Here is a 27,871-nt window from a genome sequence, read left to right as displayed (position 1 = left end):
CGCGCCATAAGTTAAGCCATATGTTTTATGTTTTATGTTAAGCCATAGCTACGTATAATGTTCAGTACGGCCTCAAATATGCCTTTTAAAATACGTCAATGAATTAGTTTTAACGTGTATACACGTTTTATCAAGGTAATTGGCATTATATAAATATGAAAACATCATTTCGCACCGTATTGTCATTAAATTGCGTTTCCGGCATCCCTTGCAAAACACGTGGTGTCCGCAGGCGTACCAACCCATATCTTTTGCAATCCGAAAAAGCGCCGATGAAAAGAGCCGCTAACTTCACTACGGCGTAGTACATTCTACATGGTAGATTAACCGCGCCAGCTTTGTTCGAGCAAACGTGAAAGAAAGGAAGAAGAACAAATTGATTTAAGTTGAACTTTAAAAGATAGAGAAGAGAAGATTTGATTTGAAGTGAAGCTTGGCTAATGTAAAAAATGTAGTCTACGTACGGACGTACGATCACGACCTGTCTAGTGTCTACCTAACCTACCTAAACCTAAAAAATCAAGACTGTAAAGTAAGACTAAGGCTTACTAACTAACTAGGGTGTGCTCATTATAGGTTTGTATCTATATGGTTGATTGTTTACCATCCTCCCCTCATTTTTGTACTGATCATTTTAATGGAAATAACGTAGAAACAAATAGGTACATTCGTGAATAGGCCTAGTCCTATGCTGCTAACTTTACCTAAGACTGAATACAAGATGTAGGTTACTAACAATTGACTTGTCTATGCATTATACATGTAAAAGTGGCGAATTAATGTCTTATGTCTTAAAACTGAACGATCTTCTTGCACCAACTAAAAGTTTGAATTATTTGCATGCAACACACCTAGGCTAGGCCTTCCCAGAGCCCCCAGGAGTTTTAACTTACAAGGCCTACCGGCTCCATTTAGGCCATGACTTAAATTAAACTAGTGTACATGTTGCTCGAATTCGAGCAATTATGAAGTATTACAGGAATTATTTCAAAACGAATAACAGTCATATTTACAATCAGTTTAAAAGAGTCAACTCAAAGATTACCGGTGTGTAACTCAGACCATGTTTATCTTCGCTATTGATAAACCTAAAGCATTCCGGCCGGTTTTCTCCTTCTCAAAAAGGCAACACAGGTCATTGATAGAGGGCCAATTGAGAACGAAAAGTCGTTTTGGAGTAGTGTAAGGGCACATTTGTAACCTAATAGTTGAGATTGTCCAAAGTCAGGTGCTGACTGTGATGAGTTAAGCCTATTACGCGTAGGGATGTTGCGATACCACTGTCTTTCCGATATTTGGTATCGATACCGTATCGCAAAAAAGTATCGATACCGGCTCAGTATCGGAACTTAAGTATCGATACCGTCAGTATCGTATCCATTCGATACCAGTGACGTCATATTCTGATTCACTGATCTTCGATTAAAGTTCACTCGTTCCAGTACAGTGCAGCAAATATAGGATTCGAATTCAAGCTGCTAAAAACTACATAAATATGTAAAACATTGATAAAATTAACCAAACATAGCCAACCTTTGTTTTCAATTTTACCTTCAAGTAAAAGTTCAAGTAGGCCTAAGCTTACCTTATGTTCTAGGCCTACAGATAATTATTTATCTTTTCAATAGACAATGTTTAAATTACCAACGTAACACATTCGTGTTTACCATCAGCCTAAATTTAAAAAAGTTTTTTTAGTTATATAACTTTCTAAAGTGCCATCTTTTTAGTTTATTTGATGTTAAATAGTCCATGGTTTCATTTTATTTGCTTAACACAACGTTGCTAACAATGACGTAATAAAAATAACTCTGCCGCCAAACCCGTAAGTTGTATCATTGACTAAATATACGTCTGTAGGTATATATAGTCAATGGTTTTACTTATAGTTATGTAAAGTTCTATGAATGAATAGTGAATCATAATTTACTCAAACCACATATCAGACAAGCTAGATAAAAAAATATTTAATTGGGTTAAATTTTGTTTCTTTCTTGGGTCACTGTAGGTTGATCCAGCTCCAGCCTTGGGAAATAACCGCTCAGAGCGTGGCCATTTTACTCAGATTTGTCAGAAAATTACCTTCCGATACTTACGATACGATACTGGCCTCTTGGTATCGATACCAAGTAAATATCGGAACAACCGATACCGATACGATACCAGTAGTATCGCAATAAAAGTATCGATACCTACTGGTATCGATAGTATCGCAACATCCCTAATTACGCGCCACTGTTCTGTAGCTGCGGTCGTTATCACGATTACACCTCCTGTCTATATGTGTCGTTGTCATCGCATCGGAGGCATTTAAAAGAATAAAACCACAAATAAACAAATTATAGCTTCACAAAACAACGATAAATGTACAAATTTCAGTTACAATCATGTTACAATCACGATCCGTCATAGCGACACAAAACAACGATAAATACACAAATTTAAGATACAACCACACTAACACGATCCGTCTTGGGGGTTATGTTTACACAAACTCAAATCCTACTAGTCCTACTAATATTATAAATGAGAAAGTATGGATGTATGTTTGTGACAAGTAAATGCAAAAAATACTGGTCGGATTGGGCTGAAATTTGGCATGATGATAGCTCACATTCCCGATTAACATATAGGCATATTCTTATTTCAAAAATCCTTCCGGGCTCCACCCCAAAGTGGCTCTGTAACCTTATGTTTTTCATAAACATACCTAATTTGACCTAAGCAGCAACAAAAACCTGTGATACGCAATGAGAACTGTCAAAGTAGGATTGTTTACAGTTTTTTTTTTATTTCATGAATAATTTGTGATATTTTGTGAATTTTTAATAATCTATCTTTCTCTATTGTGTAGGTGAAGTGGTAGAACATAATGGCCATAGTAAATGTGTAATACTTTTGTAATTCTATAGCATACCGTAAATTTTAGGAAGCTAATTTCCTCAAACCGTGTCTTCTCACATTGCAAACACAAAGATCGAGTATAACTGCAATAAGCATTTTACACGTATATGCCAACTCCGTACGAAGGACGGGTACTCTGCTAGTTGTAAATAAATGTACTTAATGCTTTTCATTGAATTGACAAATAAATAACAGCAATTAAATTATACAGCTGATCAAAATGTAAACAATTAAGTTCTCCATAAGGATAACATGGGAACTTTCAAAGCCACTGGGGCAGAGCCCTTGGGACTTTTTCAAAAATGTTTGCAGTTTGCAAATCTACTACGACACGCTCTTTCCAATGAGACATCAATGGATGAAATCGGTTAAGAAATGGCGGAGGAGTTCAACCGACAAAGTTTCATGTAGCATATTAATTATATTAGGGCTTATGCATGGTTTTCCATATGTCTATTTTGTGTTTTATTTGATGTTGTGGTGATATGTCAAAATACTAAATTTGGTAATTAATATTTGATGTATCTACTATGCGATTTCGTGTAATTTTTAGACGTCTACTTACAGTATTTTTCATGCTGAATCCAAAAATGCAATAAGTTTTTGTCGGAGAGATTCCTAAGTGGCCGTACAGTTAAATAAGAAATACACAGAAATTTAATATAGATAGTTACAAGACAAATAAATCTAAATTTACAGATATTACAAAAAATTTTGATTCTTTCAATAAATATGTTGGATGCCTGCTCCATCTTCGAATTCTCGAGCAGATCTCCATTTTTTTCGAGATCTTCTCAGGCACATACTTGTTGCCCTTAAAATTGAGCAAGTCAGTCTCGTTCTGATCCAATTAACTACCAGGCTGTAAGGCTTAACCCATTTTTCTGACAATCTCTCAGCTAGTGCTCTTATTAGTGTTTGAAAGTCTTTGCCTAGGATTCCGCAGACTGATGTTATCAAAGGAGTGAAAGAGGCATTCCGGCTTTCACAGGCTGAAATATACTTTCTTTTCTTTTCTTCTTCTGCATTTTGTATGACATTGTCATGAGGTTTGGAAGCATATGAGGGAGCATCATAATCTATACTTATTTAATACGCAAGCAGGATTTTTGTGACAATTACTCCTCCGAAACTACTGAACTGATTGACATGCTTTTGGTGTCATTAGAAAGAGTGTAACGTGAAGTTGTGCAGGAAACTTTCTTATTAGGTAAATAATTAGAGAGTGAGGCCCTGGGGCCCCTTAAATTTTTGTATTTCTCCATAAGATTAACATGGGAAACAAACATTGTTTTAAAACTCCAGCTGTTGTCAGAAATTAAATCTATACTTATCTATATATTTATTTGAAACTGTTTTTCTTTGTGACAGCTAATTTGAGAGAACGGCTGGGAGTAGAAACTCTGTAGAGGTGTCTAAAGAAAGGGCTTGGTCTGTAGATGAGCCATCAAAAGAGAAACGTGGTAAATTCCCTTGGGACTCTGCCCCAGTGGTCTTTAAATTCTCATCCCATGTTATTCTTATGGAGGAAAAACGTGTTTTTGTCACAGCTAATTTCAGAGAACGGCTGGGCGTAGAAACTTGGTAGGGGTCTCTAAAGAAAGGTCTTGGTCTGTAGATGAGCCATCAAAAGAGAAACGAGGTAAATTCTCTCGGGGCTCTGCCCCAGGGGCTTTTAAAGTCCCCTCAGCAGATTTGTTTACATTATGACCATCTATATATATATATATAATACGCTAAGCCGATTTTTGTGAACAGAACTCCTCCCTCATTTTTGGACCGATTTTGATGATTAAAGTGTCAAAAGAATTTCCCTGATCTGTAGTTTTGCAAAGTGTTTTTCGTTTTTTGATACCTTTATTAGTTTGGGTAGGATCTTCCATCAAAGTTGGAGTTTCTACCATTAGATTAACATGGGGGAATCTATCTATATATATATAGTACGCTAAGCCGATTTTTGTGAACAGAACTCCTCCCCCATTTTTGGACCGATTTTGATGATTAAAGTGTCAAAAGAATTTCCCTGATCTGTAGTTTTGCAAAGTGTTTTTCGTTTTTTGATACCTTTATTAGTTTGGGTAGGATCTTCCATCAAAGTTGGAGTTTCTACCATTAGATTAACATGGGGGAATCTAAATATTTAATTGGAAACTTTGTCTCCACTAATTTGAGAGAACGGCTGGACGTAGAAACTTGGTAGTGGTCTCCAAAGAAAGGCCTTGGTCTGCAGATGAGTTATCAAAAGAAACACAAAGTTAAATCCCTTAGGGCTCAGCCCCAGAAGCCTTTAAAGATCCCTCGACAGATTTGTTTACATTTTGGCCATGTGGATAATACTTTTTAATGAAACAGCTGTTAATTTTTAAATTGTGTTTTAAAACAACACATATTTATTGGGAGTTACTGAATTGTTCAAAAGAAGTATTTGCAATGTCATTTTCTTATTTTAAAATTGATTTTCTTCTGTATAATGTCATGTTTTGCAATATAACGTTCCATTACGAAATCAGTGGAAATTCCTTTTATCACAGAACTCTTACAATAATTTCTTATTGAACTATCTTATATCTGTTGTACGGGTTGTTGTCTGCCTTTTTCACCACTTTTGCCTATATTTGATCATATTATGATAATATTGTACAGATCATCATAGGTTCATGAAATTATTGTCATACATGTTTTCAATCATTGGAAAAATCTTCAATTGTGTAATGCAATGCAAAATAATACAAGTGCAGAAGGGCACGTTGCCCATTTGAGCGGTATCCATATTTTGTTAAATTAATAGTAGTTTACAGCAAATGGATAAAATATCTTACAATATTTAGGCTATGTAGAAATATTTGCATGATTTATAAAGTCATTAAGCTATAAAACTGCAATTTACTACTGACTTTTCAGAGAGGCTACTATGTTGTATCCATTCAGCTTAGTGAAAACATAATAGATATGTATACAAATAAGAATTTGAACTCTTAGAGAGCCTTTGAATGTTATTAGAATAACGAAATGGGTTGTGCATGTTTACTAGCGCTAACTCAGCAACAAAAACCATTTAATTTATCTCAAACAAATATATAGTGCACTGAGCAGCAGCCTAAAAAATACTATGTAACTTACCCATATAGTTACAAAATGCTCGAACTTGCATTGTGAAATTTATAATTCGGCTTATATTTCTCCAGCAGATTATTTATCTGCAGAAGAAGTTTATTGTGCTCTTAATCGTGTCTAATAACATCCAAACACAGAAACCTTGCCTAAAATGGTACCTATCTTGACAAATTATTTGCAGTGGCCTATATTACGGACCATGGCCCACTGGGTTGTTAACATGATTGAAAATAACACGACATTTTGTCTGTAAAAAAGACACAAAGAGTAAATACTAAGCAGCTACTGTCATGACAGAAAGGTCATATTCTTTTTAAACTATATCATATCATCCTTTATTACGTTGTTTAACAATGCATGTAAACGTCAATATTTACGTAACAGCCAATTTACAGTATTTTTTTCTTTTTGGAAATGCCGCATTGCTATGTCATTTACATTATTCGTTGCCAATGAAGGCGCACAACCATATAAAAGAGGAGGTCCCTAACAGTCCAAGAATAAAAGTCAACTTCACGTGAAGTATATTCCACTAAACATAACTTTCCGTGGATGAATTAGCGTAAAAGCCTTGAAAGTAATCGTCGATTTCGACGGGTTTCACCTAGTACTTATTTAATACACAAGCAGGTTTCTCCGAAACTACTGAACCGATTGACATGTTTTTGGTGTCATTGGAAAGAGTGTAACGTGAAGTTGTGCAGGAAACTTTCTTTTTAGGGAAATAATTAGAGAGTGAGGCCCTGTGGCCTTTTTAAATTTCGTTTTTCTCCATAAGATTAACATGGGAACCAAACATTGTTATGAAACTCCAGCTGTTGTCAGAAATTAAAAGTGAGAAGAAGAGCATATATGTTAATTGTAAAATTGTGACAGATAGTTTATGCAGAAAATCAGGAAGTTAATGGTTATTTGGTGCTATTAAAATAAAGACTGAAATTTGTAAACGTACTGGCGACATTGGGTGATACCATGCAGACTACATTATCATTGACAAAGACCAACATGTACAACCTATTGCAGCTATAAGTGGGAAACATTTGTACAATACACTAATAGCCAGATCAGCTTTTGAAAAATGATAAAATATTTACAAGAAATTTGATTACACCCAAGATTACACCCAAATTTGATGGCTCACCCAAGATTCCAAAAACACCATGCTGGAAGAAGAGTTAACCACACAAAACATCTGGAGATTTCCTCTAGAGGCCACCAGAATAACCCATGACACAGCCACTTCAATAGACTGTATATGCTCAAACATACCATATGCGTATATTACTGGACAAGTTGTGCATACTGGTCTATCTGACCACACTTGAAAACACACCAAGAAGACACTTCCTAAAGATTTGTAATGAAAAGAAGCCTAAACAACACAAACCTAAACAATCTAAAGGCTCACCTCCATCTACAAAATTGGGAACATGTTTACTCTTCACCGAATCTTGAAACCTCCTACAACAAATTTCATAATATTCTTCAAACAGCACTGGATTATACATGCCCATTAAAGAAAACTAAAATTAGTACAAACAAAAAACATATGAAGTACTACGATCCTGAAGCAAAATACCTTAAAGAGAACTTTTTGAAAGCTCTGCAAACGTTTGAGTTAACGAACAGAAATGAAAACAAATTAGAAATGATTAATAGAAAAAGGATATACGACATGAAACTAAGTCCTCAACAGCTAGCTTCATAGAACAAGCTGACAACAAACCAAAAGCACTATGGCAAGTTATAAACAAGGAAAGGAAAGGAAAATGTGAAGAGAAAACCCTTACAGAATTAGAAATAAATGGCAAACTCACAAACGACACAAAAGAAATGGCCGAACACTTCAACACATTCTTCTCAAATATAGCAGAAAATACCCTTGACCAAAACAGAGCAATCGTTATAGACCCTGAAACAGTGCTGAATGGAGAGGAACCAGTCTGCCCAATACACCTTACCCTAACTTCAACATCCTATGAAGAAGTTAAAACGATAATAAACTCCCTTAAAGCCAAAACATCAAGTGGAATAGATGAGTTTTCCTCTAAGATGATAAAGCACTGCTCTCAAGAACTCATCTCTCCTCTGGTTTATCTTATAAATAAATCATTTAAAGAAGGCAAATTCCCATCCGCCATAAAAGTCAGTAAAATCATAGACAAAAAGAATTAAATATAGACCGTCAGCTGTGCTGCGGTTACCATAAGTTCTGGCGCACACCGCTGGGATCGCCACGGTAGTTACAGCGTATGCGCTACGTAAACTACAGCGGTGTGCGCCGGAACTTATGGTAACCATGGTAACCGCAGCACGGCTGACAGTCTATATTTCATTCTTTTTGTCTATGGTAAAATATACCCCAAACATAAAAAAGGACCAACTGAAAATGCTCAAAACTACAGGCCCATCTCTCTGATCTCCAGTTTCTCTAAAATCATAGAAAAAATTGCTCTGGCTAGATTAATGGCACATCTTAATCATAACAAACTCTTAACTGACAGCCAACATGGCTTTCGGAAGGATAAATCTACATCCTCAGCTATAACAGCACTAATTGAGTACGTCCTAGACCAGATAGAAAACGAACAATACATTTTCCGCCATCTTCCTTGATTACAGTAAGGCTTTTGACTGCCTGGGCCACGACCTGATATGCAAGAAACTCAAAAGATTCTGTATAAGAAACTCTGCGCTAGAATGGTTCAAAAGCTACCTAACGGGACGCTCACAAGTCGTGGAACTGAAAAACTCATCAAATGAAGTCACAGAAAGTTTCAAATCTTCAAAAAGCAAGCTGACGAGAGGAGTTCCACAAGGCTCTGTATTAGGCCCGATTCTATTCATCTTATTGACTAATGACTTCCCCAAACAAATTGAGAGTGAAAATGCTGTTGCAATCATGTATGCAGATGACACAACCATTTTGATCAAGGACAACACAGCCCAAAACCTTTACCTTAATTCAAAATCGATCCTAAATAAAGCTATCCTCTACTCAAAGAACAATGACTTAGCAATAAACCCCACAAAAACTACAACTCTGAATTTCAGTAAGAAAAAAGACATAGTCCCTCAATTAGAGGATGTAACAATAGAAAACCACACAAAATTTCTCGGTGTTATCCTTGATAACAATCTAACATGGAAAGAGCACATCAACCACTTAAGCAAAAAAATCAGTACTGGAATATATGTCGTCAGAAGAATAAACTACATAGGCGGACTCTCCGTGGCCAAAACAGCTTACTTCGCACTGGTAGAGTCGCATCTTAGATATGGCTTGACAGTGTGGGGAGGAACTTCAACAAAAAATATGAATCAAATTCTTGTCCTTCAAAAGAAAGCCATAAGAGCCCTCGCCAACCTTGTCCCACCACAGACTTGCAGACTAGCATTCGCAAACCTAGGAATCCTCACAGTGGTGTCTCTCTACATACTTGAATCTATTAAGTATGTGAATGAAATAAACCCCCCAAGAAACCGAGACCTGCACCACTACAACACCCGTCATTGCTCCAAATTTGCACTACCAGTTCACCGAACAACTCTTTGGGAGAAAAAACCTTCCTACACCGGCTGCAAGCTGAGGAACCATCTACCTGACTACCTGAGAGACCTGACTGGCAACAAGCTACACCAGGAGTTGAAGAAGTGGCTAATTGCAAGACCCTTCTACTCAATAAAGGAATTTTATGAAAATTAACATGTACAATTCACTATTGTATTGACACTATTGTAATTCTTGACGAATTAACAATAAAGAATATTGTATTGTATTATATTGAACTGTTAACACTGTGGTGAATGAATATACTTACCTTGGTATTACTTTAACTCCCTCATTATCTTGGATAAAACATTTTAAAGCAAAAGAAAAAGTGTCTAAATTAGCTATTAATTCACTTTGGGGAAATCTTATAAATAGCAACGAAGTCCCACTCAGTGCCAAACAATTGTGTTTTAACTCTGTCATACGATCAATTATTTGTTACGGCGCGCAAGTGTGGGGTTTCATTGACAGCGATTCTGTGGAGTCTGTTAATAAGTTTTTCATCAAGAGATTATTTCATCTTCCGAAAAACACACCAAATTATTTAATTTATATTGAATCATTAACAAATAAGATATACTTTTATTCAAGCGTGTTAAATATTAACTATCTATTAAACGTGTTATCAATGTCTGAAAGTCGTTTACCTTTTAAATTAGCCAGACAAATAGTAAACAAGAATATTTACTGGTGTAAACATTGGAAGCGTCTGGGAAACAAGCATGGCAGGCAAATAAATTTTGACGTAGACGAGGTTGGCATCCCTGTTCTACAATCACAGCTGATGAGTGTAGTGGAAGGGGAAAGGGCAGCATGGAAAAGTGATTGCGAGGGTCGAGCGCGCACGTCTCTGTATCACCAACAACTCTTATCTATTAACTTCGACCTAAAAGACAAGACATACCTCGCTGACAGATATGACATAACTGTGATGTCCTGGGCGATCAAGGCAAGAGCTGAGCTTATCAACCTCAACTTCAAACCGTGGCTTGTAGACAATTATCATTTGTGTACTCTTTGTAATTTACAAGAGAAAGAAGATGTTTTTCATTTTTTATCTGTTTGACCCATTTTGAAGTCAATAAGGAAATTTCATTTTGGCTGTCCAATTTTGACACAGGAACAATATATAGAGATATTGAATGGGTGGGATTGGCGGGTCTTAAGCAATTATTTAAAAGATGCTTGGTCTAAAAGATGGGGGTTAATTCAAGAATTCAATCTGTGAGAATCATTTTCCCAAATGTCATTACTTTTAAAATCTTTTTTATTATTATTTATTAGTTTCATTAAATTGTTATTATTAATCAGTTTTGTACAAGTGCTAACCAGGTACGCCAGCCGCAACAGACGGGCTTTTTGTCCATAGTTGTATTTAGTGCTAAGAAGTTATTTTTTGTTCACTTATTTGTAAATAAAAGCACTTTTTCATTTCATTTCATATATTGAACTGTTAAGTACATTGTGAATACGGGATTATCATTAGTTACGTAATATTTGAGTTGACTCTTTTATTTAAACTTATCGGAATTAATGACTTATATTTGTTTATAAATAAGTTATTTGTTTTTAAATAACTCCTTTACTTCTTTGCGATTGCTCGATTTCGAGCAACATGTACACTAGTTAATAATAAGTATCAGTTTTGTTGGGTTACTTATTCAGCTAGTTGTGGTTTGGACGAGTCCAAGTTATAGTGGTGACTAATACTGAAAGGGGTGGAAGGTTTGGGAAGCGGAAACAGCTGTCACTTGTTTACATTCGACTCTAAACAGACAAAACCACACACGACGCCATGAGAGCAAAATCAGAGTTACAATATGCAATAAGTTTAACTTGATTTTTAAAAGAAAATGGACTTTGAAGCTGTTTAGAAAATACAATAAATCAACTACGATACATAAACTATTAGTCACAAAAAACATAAATGATAAAAATAATTTATTCACGTAAAATATCAGTAATAGAAGCTAGGCCAAAACTGCCTTATAATAAGTGCTTAGCGCAGAGGTTATTTCCTCACAAGCTCTCCTGTGTTAGAGATGACTGTTTTAGTTATGTCTGTTAGTGAAGTATATGACTATTTGGTGTTTCCGTTTTATATTAGACTGATGCTACTATGGATTTATTAGAAGAGGAGAAATTATGAGGAGTACTTGATAGTGTCAAAAGGGTTGAAAGAATAAAAGAAATACAACCAAAAAGAGATTTTGATTAGGTTGTTGTATTAATTAGTCAAAGGTATTAGGTAGGCCTACTCATTTAGTTGAGACTTCATTTTATATGAGTACTTTAATTTAAATAATAGGCCTACATATAATTTTTGTTACAGTAATGTGTAGTATTAATTGTTTAGTAAATATAACCAAACTTGGCGATTGGTATTTTATTATTAATTTATAATATTAATATAATAACTTAATAATAACTGGGACGGTGGCATCTTGGGTGGCATCGTCCTGTAATCCAGCTACTAGGAGGTCACGAATTGTGGATATTTATAGAGATGCACTGTAGGTACGATACTCCCTGGTGTGGATTAACTGTGTATAATTGTGTAGTTTTAATTAAGTAATGCTCTCTTTTCAGGAAAAATCTGTGTTGCATCAGATAAAATAACTATTCTCAATTATCTTGGACGAGGATTGTTTGTTCACTACTCTGGCTGCTGAAGCCCGGATACTAGCAGCAATGAACAATTCACCAACACAATGTGAGTGTTTCCTTAGCGTTGTTCCATGTTTCTCCTGTGACAATGTTCATTGGTTAATGTCTTGATGTTTCATTCGTAGGCCCCTTGTTAATTTTTCAGTGATGTATGGTTTTTGTGAAACAAAATTAATCCTTTTAAATCAATTTTCTATGGTTGTTTGTTTTAGTTTTTATTTTATGATGGTACACCATCATTAGAGTGGAAACATCTACTGATCTGGATGGAATAAGAATTAAAAAATAAACTTTTTTATAACTTCTGCGATGTGAGTTTTCCAGATTAATTTAATTGTCTCAAGTTATTCCTAAAAATGTGGTCCAGTCAGAAAAACTGCATGGTAGAGTGGCATTGTAACATGAAACACTGTTATCGAGGGAATTTTTTTGAAGGTTGATTAACAGTGACTGATTCATTAAAAGCCTATTTAGTTTGGTTTAAATCAAAAAGAGCAAGGGCCCAAAATAGACCCTTAAGGAACACCATCTGTGATGAATCCATTATCAGACTTGTTAATGGATTAAGCCACGGTGACTGCAACCTTATACACTATTTTCTGTTAGTCCTAGATATAAATGAAACCAACAATTTAATAGTCCTGCCAAATGTAGCCTCACTAGCTTTTGAATCATATTTCCCATAAACAATTTTGTATGTTTTTGCAGGGACCTAAAAAATAGTAAAGGACATATTATAAATGGAACATCAATCTGTGTTGACTACTGGGTGTCGTCACCAGAAAAGGTAAGCTTAAGTTGGTTTACAAATAAGTTTAAAAAAGTTAGTTTGTTAAACTTGTATAATGCATATATCCTGTTTTTGGCTTTTATGGACTGTGATTTAATCAATTAAACCAGAATTTTAAGTTTTTTCCTTATATCGATTATTGAGATGGATACCCTATGTGCGTTTTCAAACCAAATATGAGCAAAGGATGAGTGTAGAATATTGTGATCTCTGTAGCTTTGTTATACTGGCTATGATCAGCTGTTTCATTAGTCATGATTATTTATTTAAAGCTCGACATAATCAGGAACAGCTGGGTCTAATTTCAAATCATCAAAAAGCTGCTGACTTTTGTCAGGATTGATCCTGCAAGCTTTTGATTGTGAGGCAAGCGCTATAACCACTCAGCTGCCCAGCCAGTCTGAGAGAAGACTACCTATATTTATTAAGCTAGGCTTTATTTAGATATATTATCACTCTTGTAAATCATTACTCTTTTACTGTAAACTAAGCATGGCTTTATTTTCAATTTTTAATTATTTTAGAAGTCTAGACTCCATTTTCCAGTTAGGGGTTTGTAATTCCTTTGTTTGCTGAAGTTTTTATGATTCTATTGAAAAAGATTCTCACACCGTTTCAGTAATTTTTGTTGTTGTTAATTTGAATAAACTGATACGCTTAGTAATTTGAGCTTATCTTGTTTATATTTAAAATAATGTTTTCTGTTTAAAATGCCAGACTTTGTATAGTAAGATGAAATCTTATAAAGTTTTGATTATGATACGGTATAATCATAAAGCCGAGGCCGTTTTTTAAGATCTTTGAAACAGAAATAGGTTGGGAGGATTGGAAATGTTATCTGTAGAAAATATTTTCAAAATTTTTGTAAAAAAACTTTTGTGAGACTATTTATACAAAATACTATTATTTCTAGAAATTCGACCACTTCCTGACTCATCTACACACTGATAACACAGTCAGATTGAACTCAAATTTTCAAGGAAAAATCTACTCGTCGCCCTTCAATTGTTGGCTTCTTCAAAAATGGTTCAAAGTAAGTATTCGTTATCCCACTTCAAATCAACTTATTTTAACAAGTTTTACTTTGCTTCCTAAAGACAGTGTTTTTGGATTGCCTACAGTTGAGAGAGAGAAATTCTTAATTTATCTATCTATATATTATTAGGCAAGCATGTTTCTTTAAAACCTTTTTTCTCAGCTCGTGTGCATCGTAGGGAAAATCTACGCATACCGTTGGAAAGCTATTTTCCTGTAGGTGTGCAGAATCCCTTTATAAATTTAAATAGGCTCAAAGATAAGCACAAAAAATGAGTTTAAAAATTTGAAAAAATTAACATGGATCTTATGCGTTGCTATGCTGGTTACGAAATAACAACGAAATATAAACAGAAAATCAAAACAAATGGAAGAAACTCCAATCACATGTTTTATTTACAGTGTGGGGTGAAAATAGATAAGTGAGTACATTACATATTTTTGGTCGAGTTTCGACCACTGGACGACCTCTCGTACACATTATTTTGCAGCAATACATTAAAAAATAAAATTATCACATGGGCCACCATGACCTGTGCGTGATAGAGAAATCTCAGTAATCCGATACTTATACAAAAATAATGTCTGGTCTGAAACTCCAATGAAGATTAATCAAATTTTAGTACTGTATATACTGCATCTCATTCGTTAAAGCACCAGTATACACAAAATGCACGTAATGAGCTTTATTCGCTTGACATTTTCACTGAACAACGGGTGCATTAATTTAGTCTTGGGTGTTTCCAGATCAAGCCAGAACAGCTCGAGGCACTGAGTGTCGGAGACACACACTTGGTGACCAACAGAGAAAACTATAGTTTCTACTCCGTCACCCTGCTTGAAGCCAACCACTGCCCAGGCTCCGTCATGTTCCTCTTCCAAGGTAAAAGTAGTGTCAGTGGAGTCACCTCAAAACTAATTCTCAATACTAGTGATGGTCAAAACCAGAAATTTTGAATCTCTAATCCAAAACCGAAACTTTAAAAAATCGAATCTCGAATTTAAAAACCTAAACGCAAAACCTTTTTACTTAGTTGGTTATAAGGTTAAGGTTACAAAAAATACAGGTAATAATAAAATGTTAAGTATGAAATCAAAACTGAACCAGTTTGACTCCCGACACTGACGTAATAACATAATGTGACTGATAAACCCATACCAACATAATTTTTTCTGAAATTAAAATAATTGTAACTCCTGACAACAACATAAACATGAATATTAGACTAATTAAAACATTTAGTGTCTATTAAAATAAAATTGTTTACAAGAATCCTCTTTGCCAGCAAGAGAGTCAACCCTAGTGTCACTTTGTCATAATTTAGGTGGGGATGGGTGGAGTGACAGTGTGCACAGCTATGGATTTCACTATAGTTGTACCAACTATAGTAGTGGTGGTATTTATTCCGCACAAAATTAGTTCTTATAATTCAGTGGACTCTTGAGGATTGTTCAGTCTTCCCCAGTCATCAAAATTCAAGTAGGCTACTTTTGGTTCTTCAGGTTGGCTGAACATCCTGATTTTAGCTGCATTTGTTGGAATTTAGACCTTAAAACTTTGTTAAGTTAACACCTAACTTGGAGAAATGTTTCTAGGCACATTTGGAAACATTTTATACACCGGACACTTTCGTTATAGTCCTACGATACTTGATCATCCGATGCTGAAATCGCTAATTGAAAATGAAGTGAGTACCTAGTCTGTTAGTATTCTAATTAAACTTTTAAATTAAAACTTTAAGAATTATTTCAATGTTAGTTTTCATCAAGCATAAATATTGATCAGTGTTATTTGTTGTTCTTATTGGTAAAACATCTTTATAATGTAAATTTTTTAGGTGATTTAAAAAGATTTAAGAGAACTTTTATGATACTTTGTTTAGAACCTTTGATTTGAAAAGTTGGTGTCAAAAAAGAAACTGTCAAAAAAATGTAGTCTCTAATAACTTGTCTCTCTTTAAAATATCTTGAAAGTAAATTAAGTATTTTATGCACTTATTTTCACTCATAATTGTTCTTCCTTTGTTATTCAAGACAACATAATAATTTTAAATATTTGTAACATCATGTTAGATTTTAAGAAAAGAAGGACCCGGGTATATTTAAAAAAACAACTCACTCATTTTTGAAGAAATGGGAAACCGTTCAGTCGCACTTGCTTTTATCATTCTTTTATGCTAAATAATGCAATGTATGCTAACTTATGCTTGCATATTGTATGCAAACTTAGCTGAGTGGTTATGCTACTTCATCAATCAGATCCGTTTTGAATATGAGAAAAGTCTATAGTTTTAATCCGTACCTACCTGTCATTAATCATTTAGCATAAATGCTATTGATAAAAAACAGCTGATCCTAGTCAGTAAAAAAACTACTTAAGACATCTTACTCGTCCCGCTTTCATCTGCTGTTCAAGTTTGGAACGAAATAAGGCTAAGTGGCTTTCTCCATAATAGTCAAATAGTATTTTTATTTCTTAGTTCAGTCAAATCTGTACTGTAGTTTTTTACGTGAAAGCTTACTATTACCATGTTTTTCGTTTAATCTTTTTAACAGGCAGTGGACATGCTTTACTTAGACAACACGTATGCTGCTGAAAACTGTGAGTTTCCATCACGCCAAGAAGCATTGAAGGATTTAATCAAGCTCATAAAGTAAGTTTTTATTTTTATGTAAAACAATCCTAGTAATTATAGTGGATATGGTACTCTCCTGGTAATCAGTAAATAAGACGAGACAATGAGTAAGACAACTACCTGTCAAGAAAATTAATATAATGTGATGATTGTACATGGATGAATAAATAAAGGTTCCCGTTTCAGTTTTATGGTTTAAATATGACCTGTCTAAACCTAGATCATTCTAGATTCTAGATCACTGTGTATCTGTTGCTTGAATTCAAGCAATTGCAAAGTATTACAGGCGTTATTTTAAAAACAATAACATTATGATAATTTCCGATGACTTTAGAAAAGTCGACTTGAAGATTATAGAAATACTCACGATGTAACATAACAGATCGATATAATCAACATTTCTTGTAAATACCTTATAATTTTTTAAAAGCTGACTGTGTTTTTTGTGTTTTTTACAAATATTTTCCATTATAGCCACATTAGGTTTTCCATAATAACCGTTAAAAATTCTAAAAAACTTATTTCTATCTCTTCTACTTGGTGGTGTTTTATGACTTTCCTATGTTTCCATAGTTTGAATTTTTCGATCGCAACATCTTTACAGAAAATTAAGAGCTTGGTTTGACCCAAACTATTTTCTATAAAATACCAAACATTTTGGTAAAAATCCAATCATCCAAATTTGTTGGCTATCTGAATGGCTATCAACGATCCTATTTTATTTGCACAGTTGAAGTTTGACTGTTCCCCTGGCAGATACACACCTTGTACTGTTTGTCCATTTGTTTTTCTTCAGTTATGTTTTGTGCAAATGTAACAGTTTGACAACTGAACCTTGACACACTCGCTTTGCTGGTCAATGTCTGAAACTGGACCCTTCCAGAGTTGGACCCCACATCTAAGTTCTGGAACAGCTGCACAAATACTCGTTATAGCTGGCAGTTGCGTTCCTGTTATTATACCATGCACAGATGGAATGGTGACCGTCACCTACTAGATGCTCCCCTACAACAGGCTAACTTGTCTTTAACCTGTGTGCTAAATTGTCATAGAGCTGTTTTTGTAGCATCCATGTTCATTGATTTTTTTACTTTTTCTATCAGTTTTCCTACTTTCCAGGGAACACCCGGATCACACTATTCTGCTGGGTTTGAGAACACTGGGAAAGGAAGAGGTGCTTCGAGCTTTAGCATTGGAGTTTAAGGTATCCATATGTATTTATATAACAAGAGATTGTTCTATTAACATTTCTAAAGCAACAAGCTGTTCAAAAAAAGTTTTGCTTTAACTTATAGAATAGAATTTTAGTCACCATAGTATATTATTTACCTGTCTCCAAGCAATGTTTATATTTCCCCGCCTTCAGTGTTCAGGTTGTATTCTTTGAAACCCTGACAATGTTGTTTGGTCGGTAGACCATTAGTTCACCCTCAAGGTAGACCATCAAAGGCAATCTGGCTATAGACATTTTGCTCTCCGGCTGTAGACAACCCCAAAGGTTGAGGGTTCGATTCCCAACTTGGTCATGCCTGGCGACCAAACCCAGGTGTCTGTGACAGAAATTGACTGGAGAGGCCCACCTAGAACATGCATATTGTTTCTTTTTAGTTTTCTTTACTAAGTGTGTTTGTCTACTAGACACTTGAATTATAATTACAGTAGAACTCCAATCCAAACATCCAAATCGCTTTCAGACACGATTTAAAAACTTAAAACCACAACAATAAGAATCGTCATTAAAGAAGGCAGAAGCCGTGATTGTGGAAAAATCCTAAACCTCTCTCGCGATTGTGTAGACATCATCGTCGTCTCCCTCGGTCATGGGAACATCCTTACCGTCTTCCGTGATCGCAATAAAATGTTGATTGTATCCCATGGTTGTGTTGACATGTTCATCTCAACTGGTCACAGGAACATCGACATAGTTTCTGCGATGGCGGCAAAATCTTTTTTTCATCTTCCGCGGTCTCGTAGACATCATGATCATCTCCTGCAGTCAAAGAAAATCATAATCTTACTCCGGGATCGTGGCAAAAGCGTGACTTTAGATCGTGACATCTTCATATACAAGTTCTCCAATCGCAATTCTGCAAGCTCGGCAAGACTCGACCTATATTCTTTAAAATACCCTCAATATTGGTAAAAATCCAACTATCCAAATTTTTGATTATCCGATTGGGGCCCAGTCCCAATTGATTCAGATAATTTGAGTCGTACTCTATTTTGATTCATTTTTTGTAAGGTAAGGAAATAATGTGAATAGTTAAATTAGGAATGGACAAGTCCCCAAATTTCAGGGGGAAAAAATCCATCAAGCTCAAATGGTTGTGTAACAAAGTATACTTGAAACAGTTACAGAATATATATTAGTGTAGTTATGAATAATATATAATTGTGTATTTTTAATATGAGAATCCTTACTTTTCAGGAAAAAATCTGTGTTAAATCAGATAAACTTACTATTCTAAAACATCTTGGCTACGAGGATTGTTTGTTCACTCCTTACCTTTCTAAAGCCCGGATACTAGTAGCTGAGATGGATGAAATAAATGAAAGATTCATCAACAAAGTGTGAGTTTTTCCTTAGTGTTGTTTCATGTTCCTCCTGTGAAAATGTTCATTGGTTGATGTCTTGATGTTTCATTCGTAGCCCCCTTGTTAATAGTTCAGCGATGGTGTATCTGTATGGTTTTGTGAAACAATCAATTTTCTATAGTTATAAGTTTTAGTTTTTTATTTACCTACTGGAAACTGGCCAAGGGTTTGGTATCAATAGTGTATAAATTGTGAGATTGGTCTGGATTCGGATATGGTATTGGATTTGAACATTTGTGGCTGGATAGTTTAAGTATTGGTTAGGGGTGTGCGAATAGTGATTTTCAACCTCGAGCCGAGCCGAGCCGAGCTTTTTCAAAAATTTTCGAGCTCGAGCTTTTTCGAGCCGAGCTTTTTCTAGCGTCACCTTTTCTAAATTATTAAACTTTTTTTCTTAAAAAAGTGCATAATAATAATGTTCAGTCAATTTTTAAATAAACACAATGTTATTTTAATATGTTTAAAAACATTGAGAATTGTCAAGACATCAAATAGTAGATAATCACGATAAGAACTGAACTGAACTAAATTAAGATACAAGAAATAAAAGGATAATTGAAGGCCTGACGAGATATGCAGTGCAGACCGAGACAATCAGATTGTCTTTCATAACAGAACAGCAACGCGACCTTGAATGACGACAAAACAACTTGCAAGACGATTACAGGGTGTCTACCAACCGGGAAATCCGGGAATTGTACTTAAATTTTTACTGGCCATGAAATGTGGGAATTGTCCTTAAATGCCAGACTATGTCCTTAAATTTTTAATGGGCCATAATTTTATTGATCGCTAGTTGGTTAGGAGCACATAAAAGGTTTATCAGATGTTTGTTTACATTTTCATAATTTATTACTAGAGTAATTATGCAATAAAAATCCCATTAACAATCTCAAACCCATTAATATTTTATCACGACAATCAAGTGTCAAGTCAAGTACTTCCAAGAACTGTTGACTCAGCAGCTAGCTCATAAAAGTTGTATCACTTTTATTCCTTTACAACTTCTTTTTTTATTACTAGGATAATTATTATTAGATCCCAAACCTATTTTATCGTGAAAATAATAGCTTTATAATGGCTGTTAAATTTCGCTTCTTACTTGCACTTTCGGCTTGAAGATTCAATATGCCGCGGCCAGTGCCTAGTGCCATAAAACTGTTTATGGTTTCATATTAAACATGTAAATAATCTACAGTCTTATTTTGTAATTTAAACCCTTTTTTATGGACATTTTATCTTTCAATTGACAAAACCACAAGCATTGTTGTTTGCATTAATGTTTTATCACTATGTAGGCCTGCTTGGTTTCAAATTATGTCATTGGATTTTCTGTATCTTTGTCTTATATTGTTGGCTATTCAGGTTTCAATGTTTTTTGTTTCCCATATATTTATTTATTGAGTTGTATGCCTTAAGCAATCAAAATCGTATGAACTAGAATAATGATAGTGATTTTGCTGCTATTATAACCTCATTGTTTGTTACTCAGTTTATATAGGCCCTCCTAAATAATTAGGTTTAGGCCTGGGTATTTTGATTCTTGAAAGAGCTGTAAAATATATTAAGAAAATGTAATTGAGCCTAAGATAAACTAATGATTGCTATGTGTCGATATTAACTTTGCAAATGAAAATACAATAATCTTATCTGTGCTTATTGCTTATTAATAGCCGCTTACCATACCTTGATTTTGTACTAAGAATTGAGTAACAATATGCATTAAAGATTTTTTTTCAAAAGTAATCAAGAACTTAACGTTGTGCCAGGGCGAATCATGCCAAATTAATCAGCCTGGATCGGATAAGCTATGTTATGAAGTTTACGTGACGGATGGAGATATTTGTCGCTATCGCAGGAGACAATGATTGCGTTTCTCTGTTACACTATAAAAGCTTTACCTAAAGTATAGGTAGGCCTATGTTTGTTTACTTTCAATAAATTTCTATTTTGTAATTGTTAACTCTTATCTATTATTATTTACTTTTTTCTGGTACAACTACAGTGAATAACAAGATTAATACAGTTTGACAAATCAGGAAAATTATTCGGTAGGCCTAATGACACCGACAAAGGTTACGGCAAAGTGTCCTTAAATGTACGGGAATTGTCCATGAATTTTTTATCCAGAATGTAGTAGACACCCTGGATTACATTATTATGTATATTGTAACTACTACTATGAATATTTAATTCTATTTTGTATAAATAAATACAAAATAAATTTAAAAACACGTGATTATTCTTGTTGTTTTCCATGCACAAAATATTTTAGTTTTATCAATCGTATTAATCAAAAAAGAACATAGGTAGTTGGTTTGGATCCAAAAAGGTGGAGAGACAAGTAAAAAGTAAACTTATATATTAAAAAATATATAATTGACATATGGAGGAAATAGACCTAAACACTAAAATTAATAGAATAACACACAAAGTAAAGAAGAAATGAAACAAAGACACTATGAATCAACACTGTCACTCAATTTTGTTATCTAGAAGGGTCGGCAACTAATCAATAAATAGCCAAAACCAGTTTCCTCCCCTTCTTGCAGTCTCACCACCACCCCTCCCCCCTAAACCGGGAGGCCCAACACTTTGTCCTTGAAACACCCTAGCCTCTGAAACAATAAGTTAAACCCTTACACCCGCGTGACAACAGGTTTATGAATGCGTTCACTATTTTTCATTTTCCAGAATTAACTATCAATTATTACTATTTGCAAGTTACAAATAGGAAACTACATCACATTATGGTATTCAATGACCCATGTATTATTATCAAAAATTAATAATTCATTACTTATTTTGATAATAAAAAGCATTCACTACAGCACGCACCACTTATTGATACATATAATCATCAAGGTAACTGTTACTTTATACAAAATAAAAAAAGTTACAAAATTGTGTGGCCAGTCAAACTTTATAAACAAACATTTTATTCTATAAAATACATATGGTAAATATGGGTTGGTTTAAAGGAAATAAAATACAAAACAGATAATTAATTATTTTGATAAACATTAGAAAGGTTATAGGATTGATTGAACTAAAATAACTGCAGGGAAACTTATAAGTAGAAAAGTTTTCAACCACAATCTGTTTAATCAGTACATTGTTAGAGCGAGAGAGAGAGAGATAGCAGATAGGGGCGTTTGATAAGGAATCTGAAAAAGTAAACAAACAAGGAACAAAGACACGACGATACTCGTTTACAGCCTTATTGTGTCGCCGACTACATTTGCACACGTGACCACTTTTTGTTTCTTCCTTATCTTTCATCCGTCCCAAAATAGAATTCCTGAAATTGTTTGTAGGTATAATCTCCCCTCCCACACAAGGCGCAGTGCTCAGTGCGCACTGTAGGTTGTCACGGCAACCGTGTGTCGTCATAGGGACAAGCCAATCACGCACTTGCACTGCGTTGTATATTACGATACGAATAGCTGTTAGAAAGACAACGCGATAGGTGGTCGTTTGTCTCTTTCCTATCTCCTCAAAATTACTATCGATAATCATTGCGTCTTGACTGAGCTGAGGTTTGTGCTAATCATAAACCTCGAATGCATGAACAACGTAGAATTGTGATAACATTGTTTTCAATTATGACCCAAATTAACTGTTTTGACTTAGTATTAAAAGCTCGGCTCGAACTTCGAGCTTTTTCAAAATATCTCGAGCTGAGCCGAATAATGAAAAGCTCGACCAAAAAGCTCGAGGATTCGAGTATTCGCACACCCCTAGTATTGGTGGAAGTTAGAATTGTGCTAAATTTTTGATGATCTATGAACACGTAGGCCTATAGACATGTACACATTTGCTTATACATGTATATTAACAGTGAGATGGTTTTTTTTTATTCCATACCATAATTTGGAATGTAAATGAGACCAAGTACATTATTGTCAAATAACAAGAATCAAATACACAAGACATTCATAAGTAAACGGTATCATCAAACTGACACATACTTTCTCCCATGAAACATTGAAACTTATCATCCTACTTTTATGATCAATAATTTAAAACAATTAGGCTATGCTGGGTAACCAGATGGAGTAACTTATGGTTTTTGTTTTCATGATAAAATTAGAAACAAATTCCAATAAGTTTTGAATTGTAATTGTTATAACGGTTGGGGTTGTGCAATTATTTGCAGAGTTAAAAGAACGGAGTATTACAGACTGTATTTTAATCCAATTCGTTAGAGCTGTCCAGCAAAGAACAAAAAGAAAAAAACCTGGATATACCTTACATAAGTACCCTAATATTAAATTTCATCTCAATTTTTCCATACAAAGTAGGTATTTTAAGCCAAGTACGAATGGAGATGACTGTATGATGAGTGGCCCGATCTTGTGAGCCACAGGTGAGGTAGGTAGGCATCTTAGTACAAATCCACACACTCTTAAACACACACACAGCTATCACTTTGAAAACCAACACCAGTACCCAAGGCAGAAAGTTTTGACAAAAACAATACATTCTTCATAGACTAAAACTATACAGAAAGAGAGTAAACACAACCATCGTTTCTGGTGTAAATGAAAATCTTTTTACTATCTGTTTCAGACGAGCCAGCAAAGGTCCCGTGATAGCCATTGTACTGACTGCTCTCTATAATAAAAGACCTCCACATACCAACACAGATACAGACATCAATAACGGAATTTACAAAATCCCCTACAGTGATCATAGTTGCCACTCCGAGATTGTGAAATTTGTTTCTGAAATTAAACCTAAGCAAATAATGCCAGTGGTAAGAATCAGTGAAAAATCAAAACTGTACCATTGTAATGTTATACCGGAAAGCATTTTAAAATTTTGCAGAGACTCTGAAACTGTTGAAGAAATCAGTCAAACTTTATTCAAACCAGGTACTAGCGTTGGGGCTGCGAGTAGTCTAGAGAACAATGTCATTAGTTATATGACAAAAGGTTCAGTGGCTAGTTTTAAAACTGGGGGTTTCAAGACTAAAACTGCTCCAGCTTTAAAAGTAAAAGAGTGCAATAGGCAAAAGCTAAATGTTGAAAGAAAAGCTAAGGGTGATCCTGAATTGATCTCAAGAAGAAATTGTTCTCCTAGAGTGTCTTTTAAAGAACATAATCAAGATGTCCGAGTTTCACAAAAAGTTAACGGGTCACCCTTTAGATCGGCTTTGTCTAACCAGTTTTCAAATCAAGAGTACTTAACTTTGTCTGACGAAGAACTGTCAGAGAAACAACAGGATGTTCCAAACAAGTCAAGTGAACAAGCTACCAGTGACGTCGAAGTGAATGCAGTTCAAAAAGGTTCCAACCGTAAATATCTAGAGAGTAATGCATCTTGTACATCAGCTGATTGTGATGACTCTCCAAACAACCAGACTGTTATTCCAAATAAAAATCTGATTGTACCATGTATACCGCTGTTAAGTGATACAAGCCAGTTTATTTCAAAACATTCTGTAAAACCAATGTCGAAACGCAATGCTGCATCCGTCGAGGAACTATCTTTGCGAATGATGAGAAAACATGTGTTGAAGGAAAAGACTGTTCATAAGGTGACAGACCGAAGAATGTTTCAGACTAATGATAAGGCGTCTAAAATTAAAGAACATAATCAAGATGTCCGAGTTTCACAAAAAGTAAACGAATCACCCTTTAGATCGGCTTTGTCTACCCAGTTTTCAAGTCAAGAGTACTTTACTTTGTCTGACGAAGAACTGTCAGAGAAACAACAGGATGTTCCAAACAAGTCAAGTGAACAAGCTACCAGTGACGTTGAAGTGAATGCAGTTCAAAAAGGTTCCAACCGTAAATATCTAGAGAGTAATGCATCTTGTACATCAGCTGATTGTGATGACTCTCCAAACAACCAGACTGTTATTCCAAATAAAAATCTGATTGTACCATGTATACCGCTGTTAAGTGATACAAGCCAGTTTATTTCAAAACATTCTGTAAAACCAATGTCGAAACGCAATGCTGCATCCGTCGAGGAAGTAGATCAAGGTGTTAGGTCTGAACCAATTGTTTTGCGAATAATGAGAAAAGATGTGTTGAAGGAAAAGACTGTTCATAAGGTAACAGACCGAAGAATGTTTCAGACTAATGATAAGGCGTCTAAAGAAAGTAATAATAGCAGTGATGACCACCGAAATGTTTGTGGTAAATTTTTCATGGCAAGTCGTGTAATATCACCAGAAAAATATCCTCTGGTGTCTTACCCACAGTTACAAAAATATTTGACGTATGCCAGACAAAATAGTATACCAGTTGGTTTAGAGCGTTCCAGTGTTATGAAACAACTACTAAACAAGGGGCGAGTTGAAAATGGGGAATTGGTTCCAGAAGCAGAAAATGGGTCCAATTACTATGAGAAAGTGAGAGATTTTGTTTGGAGAAGCCAGTTTCATTCTAAAATTTATAATGAGCTTGAAGATTTACCTTATCAAAAAACACATTTAAATCATGATCAAGAGAAAGCTAAAACCTCAATTTTAAATATAATTTTTCATTCAAACCAGACAACTTGTACTCCTGCTCAAGTAACTGAACAAAATGTGGTAAGTGTACAAGAAGAGGACGATAGTGATGGATCATTGATAGAAGTATTGGACAAATTACACAGGGAAAATAACGGCAACACTCGTTCTAAAAAAAGAAAAAGAACATAATCCCAAGATAATTCTTAAACAAGTTCCCGAAGCTAAGAGTTAAATTAGGTATAACACGGAATGAATATTCATTTTAATCCAAAATCAAATGTAAAAGTATACAATAATTTAGTGAATCTCAATGATAACAAAAATGAAAAACATGATAGATAAAATTACTCTGAGAGGAATCATATTTGGTATTCTTTAAGAATTTTGATTCAATGTACGAGGGCCGTTCAGAAAGTAGCCTCCGTTTTTCTATAAATAAAACACAGAAGTAGAACCATATTTTTATTTCATACATCTTAAAACTACATATTTCCTCTACTTTTCAACATAGTTTGCTTGGACATTTTAAACACTTAACATAGCTATGGACCAACTTTAAAATTCCCTCTTTAAAAAAAAATCAACCGCCAGTGCCTTGAGTCATACCGTCACTCCATCTTTCAGTTACAAACTAAGGTTATTTCCCGAACTGCCCTCGTATAAAATTTGGAAGCAGAAGGCAAGGAAGTTGAACATATTCTAATGAAATTGCCTATAGAAAACAGTTGACAAACTGGTTTCAATATAAGGTTTAGGAAAATCATGCTGAGAGTTAAGGCTGAGGAAGTTGATATCTCTAGACTTTCGGTTTTGTTGGTTATATTGTTATGCTTGTAAATAACAACCCCTCCTTTAGTCCTTTGATATGTTCTTTCCTTCCATATGCACTGATAAGTATGTAGTCAGCCAATTTAGAATGGTGTATTGCATTACTTTTTAGTCCATGTTCTGTAAGAATTACAAAGTCCAAATAGTGCTGTGTAGAAGGTGTTCCAGTCTTTCAGTTTTGTTTGTCATCCTGTCCATGTTTTGGAGAAAGAAGGAAAGTTGATTTGTATTTTTACTTATTGATTTTATTTGAACTTGCTTTCTTCTTTGTAGTTTAGCCTGTTTGCTGTGTGTATCGAGTTTGTGTGCTTAGCTGTCTTTCCTTCTCTAGTTGGAGTTCTACTTCATTTAGTGTTTCAACCAGTGAAGCATTTCGGGAGAGCAAGATTTCATTGTCATTTTCAAGCTCTTCAATTTTTGCCTCAGCAAGGTTATCGTCTCTGAAGTCTTGGCATTTTAAGGAATAAAATTTTTGCTTTATATCATGTAGTTCTTGCTTTAATTTATTATTTTCTAACAGTAAAGCATGTCCAGCTTCCTCAGCAAGTGTGAGCGATGTCTCTAGATCATCAGGATTTTGTTCTTGTTCTTGTAAATCTTGTACTTTATTTAGGACATCTCTGAGCTGCTGATTTCCTATTGGAAGGACATTTCTGTCTACTGTTGTGTTTCTGTCAGGGTTCAAGCAATTTGTGTTTGAGAATAACTCAATAACTCAATAACTCATTTATTTAGCAAGATTAACATTACAAATGCATTAGCCAAGTCAAATTTACTAAAAATAACTATTAACTAACTTTTAAAATTATTAAAATTAAAATTCATTAGGACTGTCCGTCAGCGAGAAAGGCGCGGACACTGTAGTAGCCTTTACCCACGAGAAATGACCTCAAGTGCCTTTTGAAGCATCCCGGATCTGATGTGGACTTGATTTGAAGTGGGAGAGCATTGAACAGTTTGATGGCATTATAGTTTAGATGTCTTTCAAAGAATGTGGTTGAATGGGCTGGAATTCTCAGATTGAAAGTATTGCGAAGCAGATACGAGTGGGTGGATGTGGTGTGGAAATGAGAATAATTTGACTTCAGAAAAGTGAGGACTTCTAGAATGTAAATACAGGGAAAAGTTAGAATTGCGGATGATTTAAATACAGCTCTACAAGTTTGTTTGTAGGGAAGGCCGTGAATTATTCTGATAGCTCTCCTTTGAAGGCGAAAAGGAAATGGGTTCTTGTGCTTTCACCTCCCCATAGTGCAACTGCATATATCATGTGTGGATAA

General features: G+C 34.8%; 1 protein-coding gene across 1 annotated transcript; it reads left to right on the top strand.

The window, feature by feature from the left end:
* Window positions 1-448: 448 nt before the first annotated feature.
* Window positions 449-27,210, top strand: LOC128987747 (uncharacterized). Its single transcript, XM_054408754.1, has 10 exons — window positions 449-576; window positions 12,161-12,284; window positions 12,947-13,025; window positions 13,942-14,061; window positions 14,811-14,946; window positions 15,660-15,751; window positions 16,620-16,717; window positions 17,819-17,903; window positions 19,128-19,270; window positions 23,867-27,210. Coding segments are annotated over exons 2-10 (2,841 nt in total). The 5' UTR covers window positions 449-576; window positions 12,161-12,282; the 3' UTR covers window positions 25,953-27,210.
* The last annotated feature ends 661 nt before the right edge of the window (window positions 27,211-27,871 follow it).

The sequence above is a fragment of the Macrosteles quadrilineatus genome, unplaced genomic scaffold, assembly GCF_028750875.1.
Source record: "Macrosteles quadrilineatus isolate MER2022 unplaced genomic scaffold, UCM_ALF_1.0 Scaffold_2__2_contigs__length_208266976, whole genome shotgun sequence".
Lineage (NCBI taxonomy): Eukaryota > Metazoa > Arthropoda > Insecta > Hemiptera > Cicadellidae > Macrosteles > Macrosteles quadrilineatus.
Note: the sequence above shows the minus strand (reverse complement) of the source record. Positions and strands in the feature narration are given on the sequence as shown.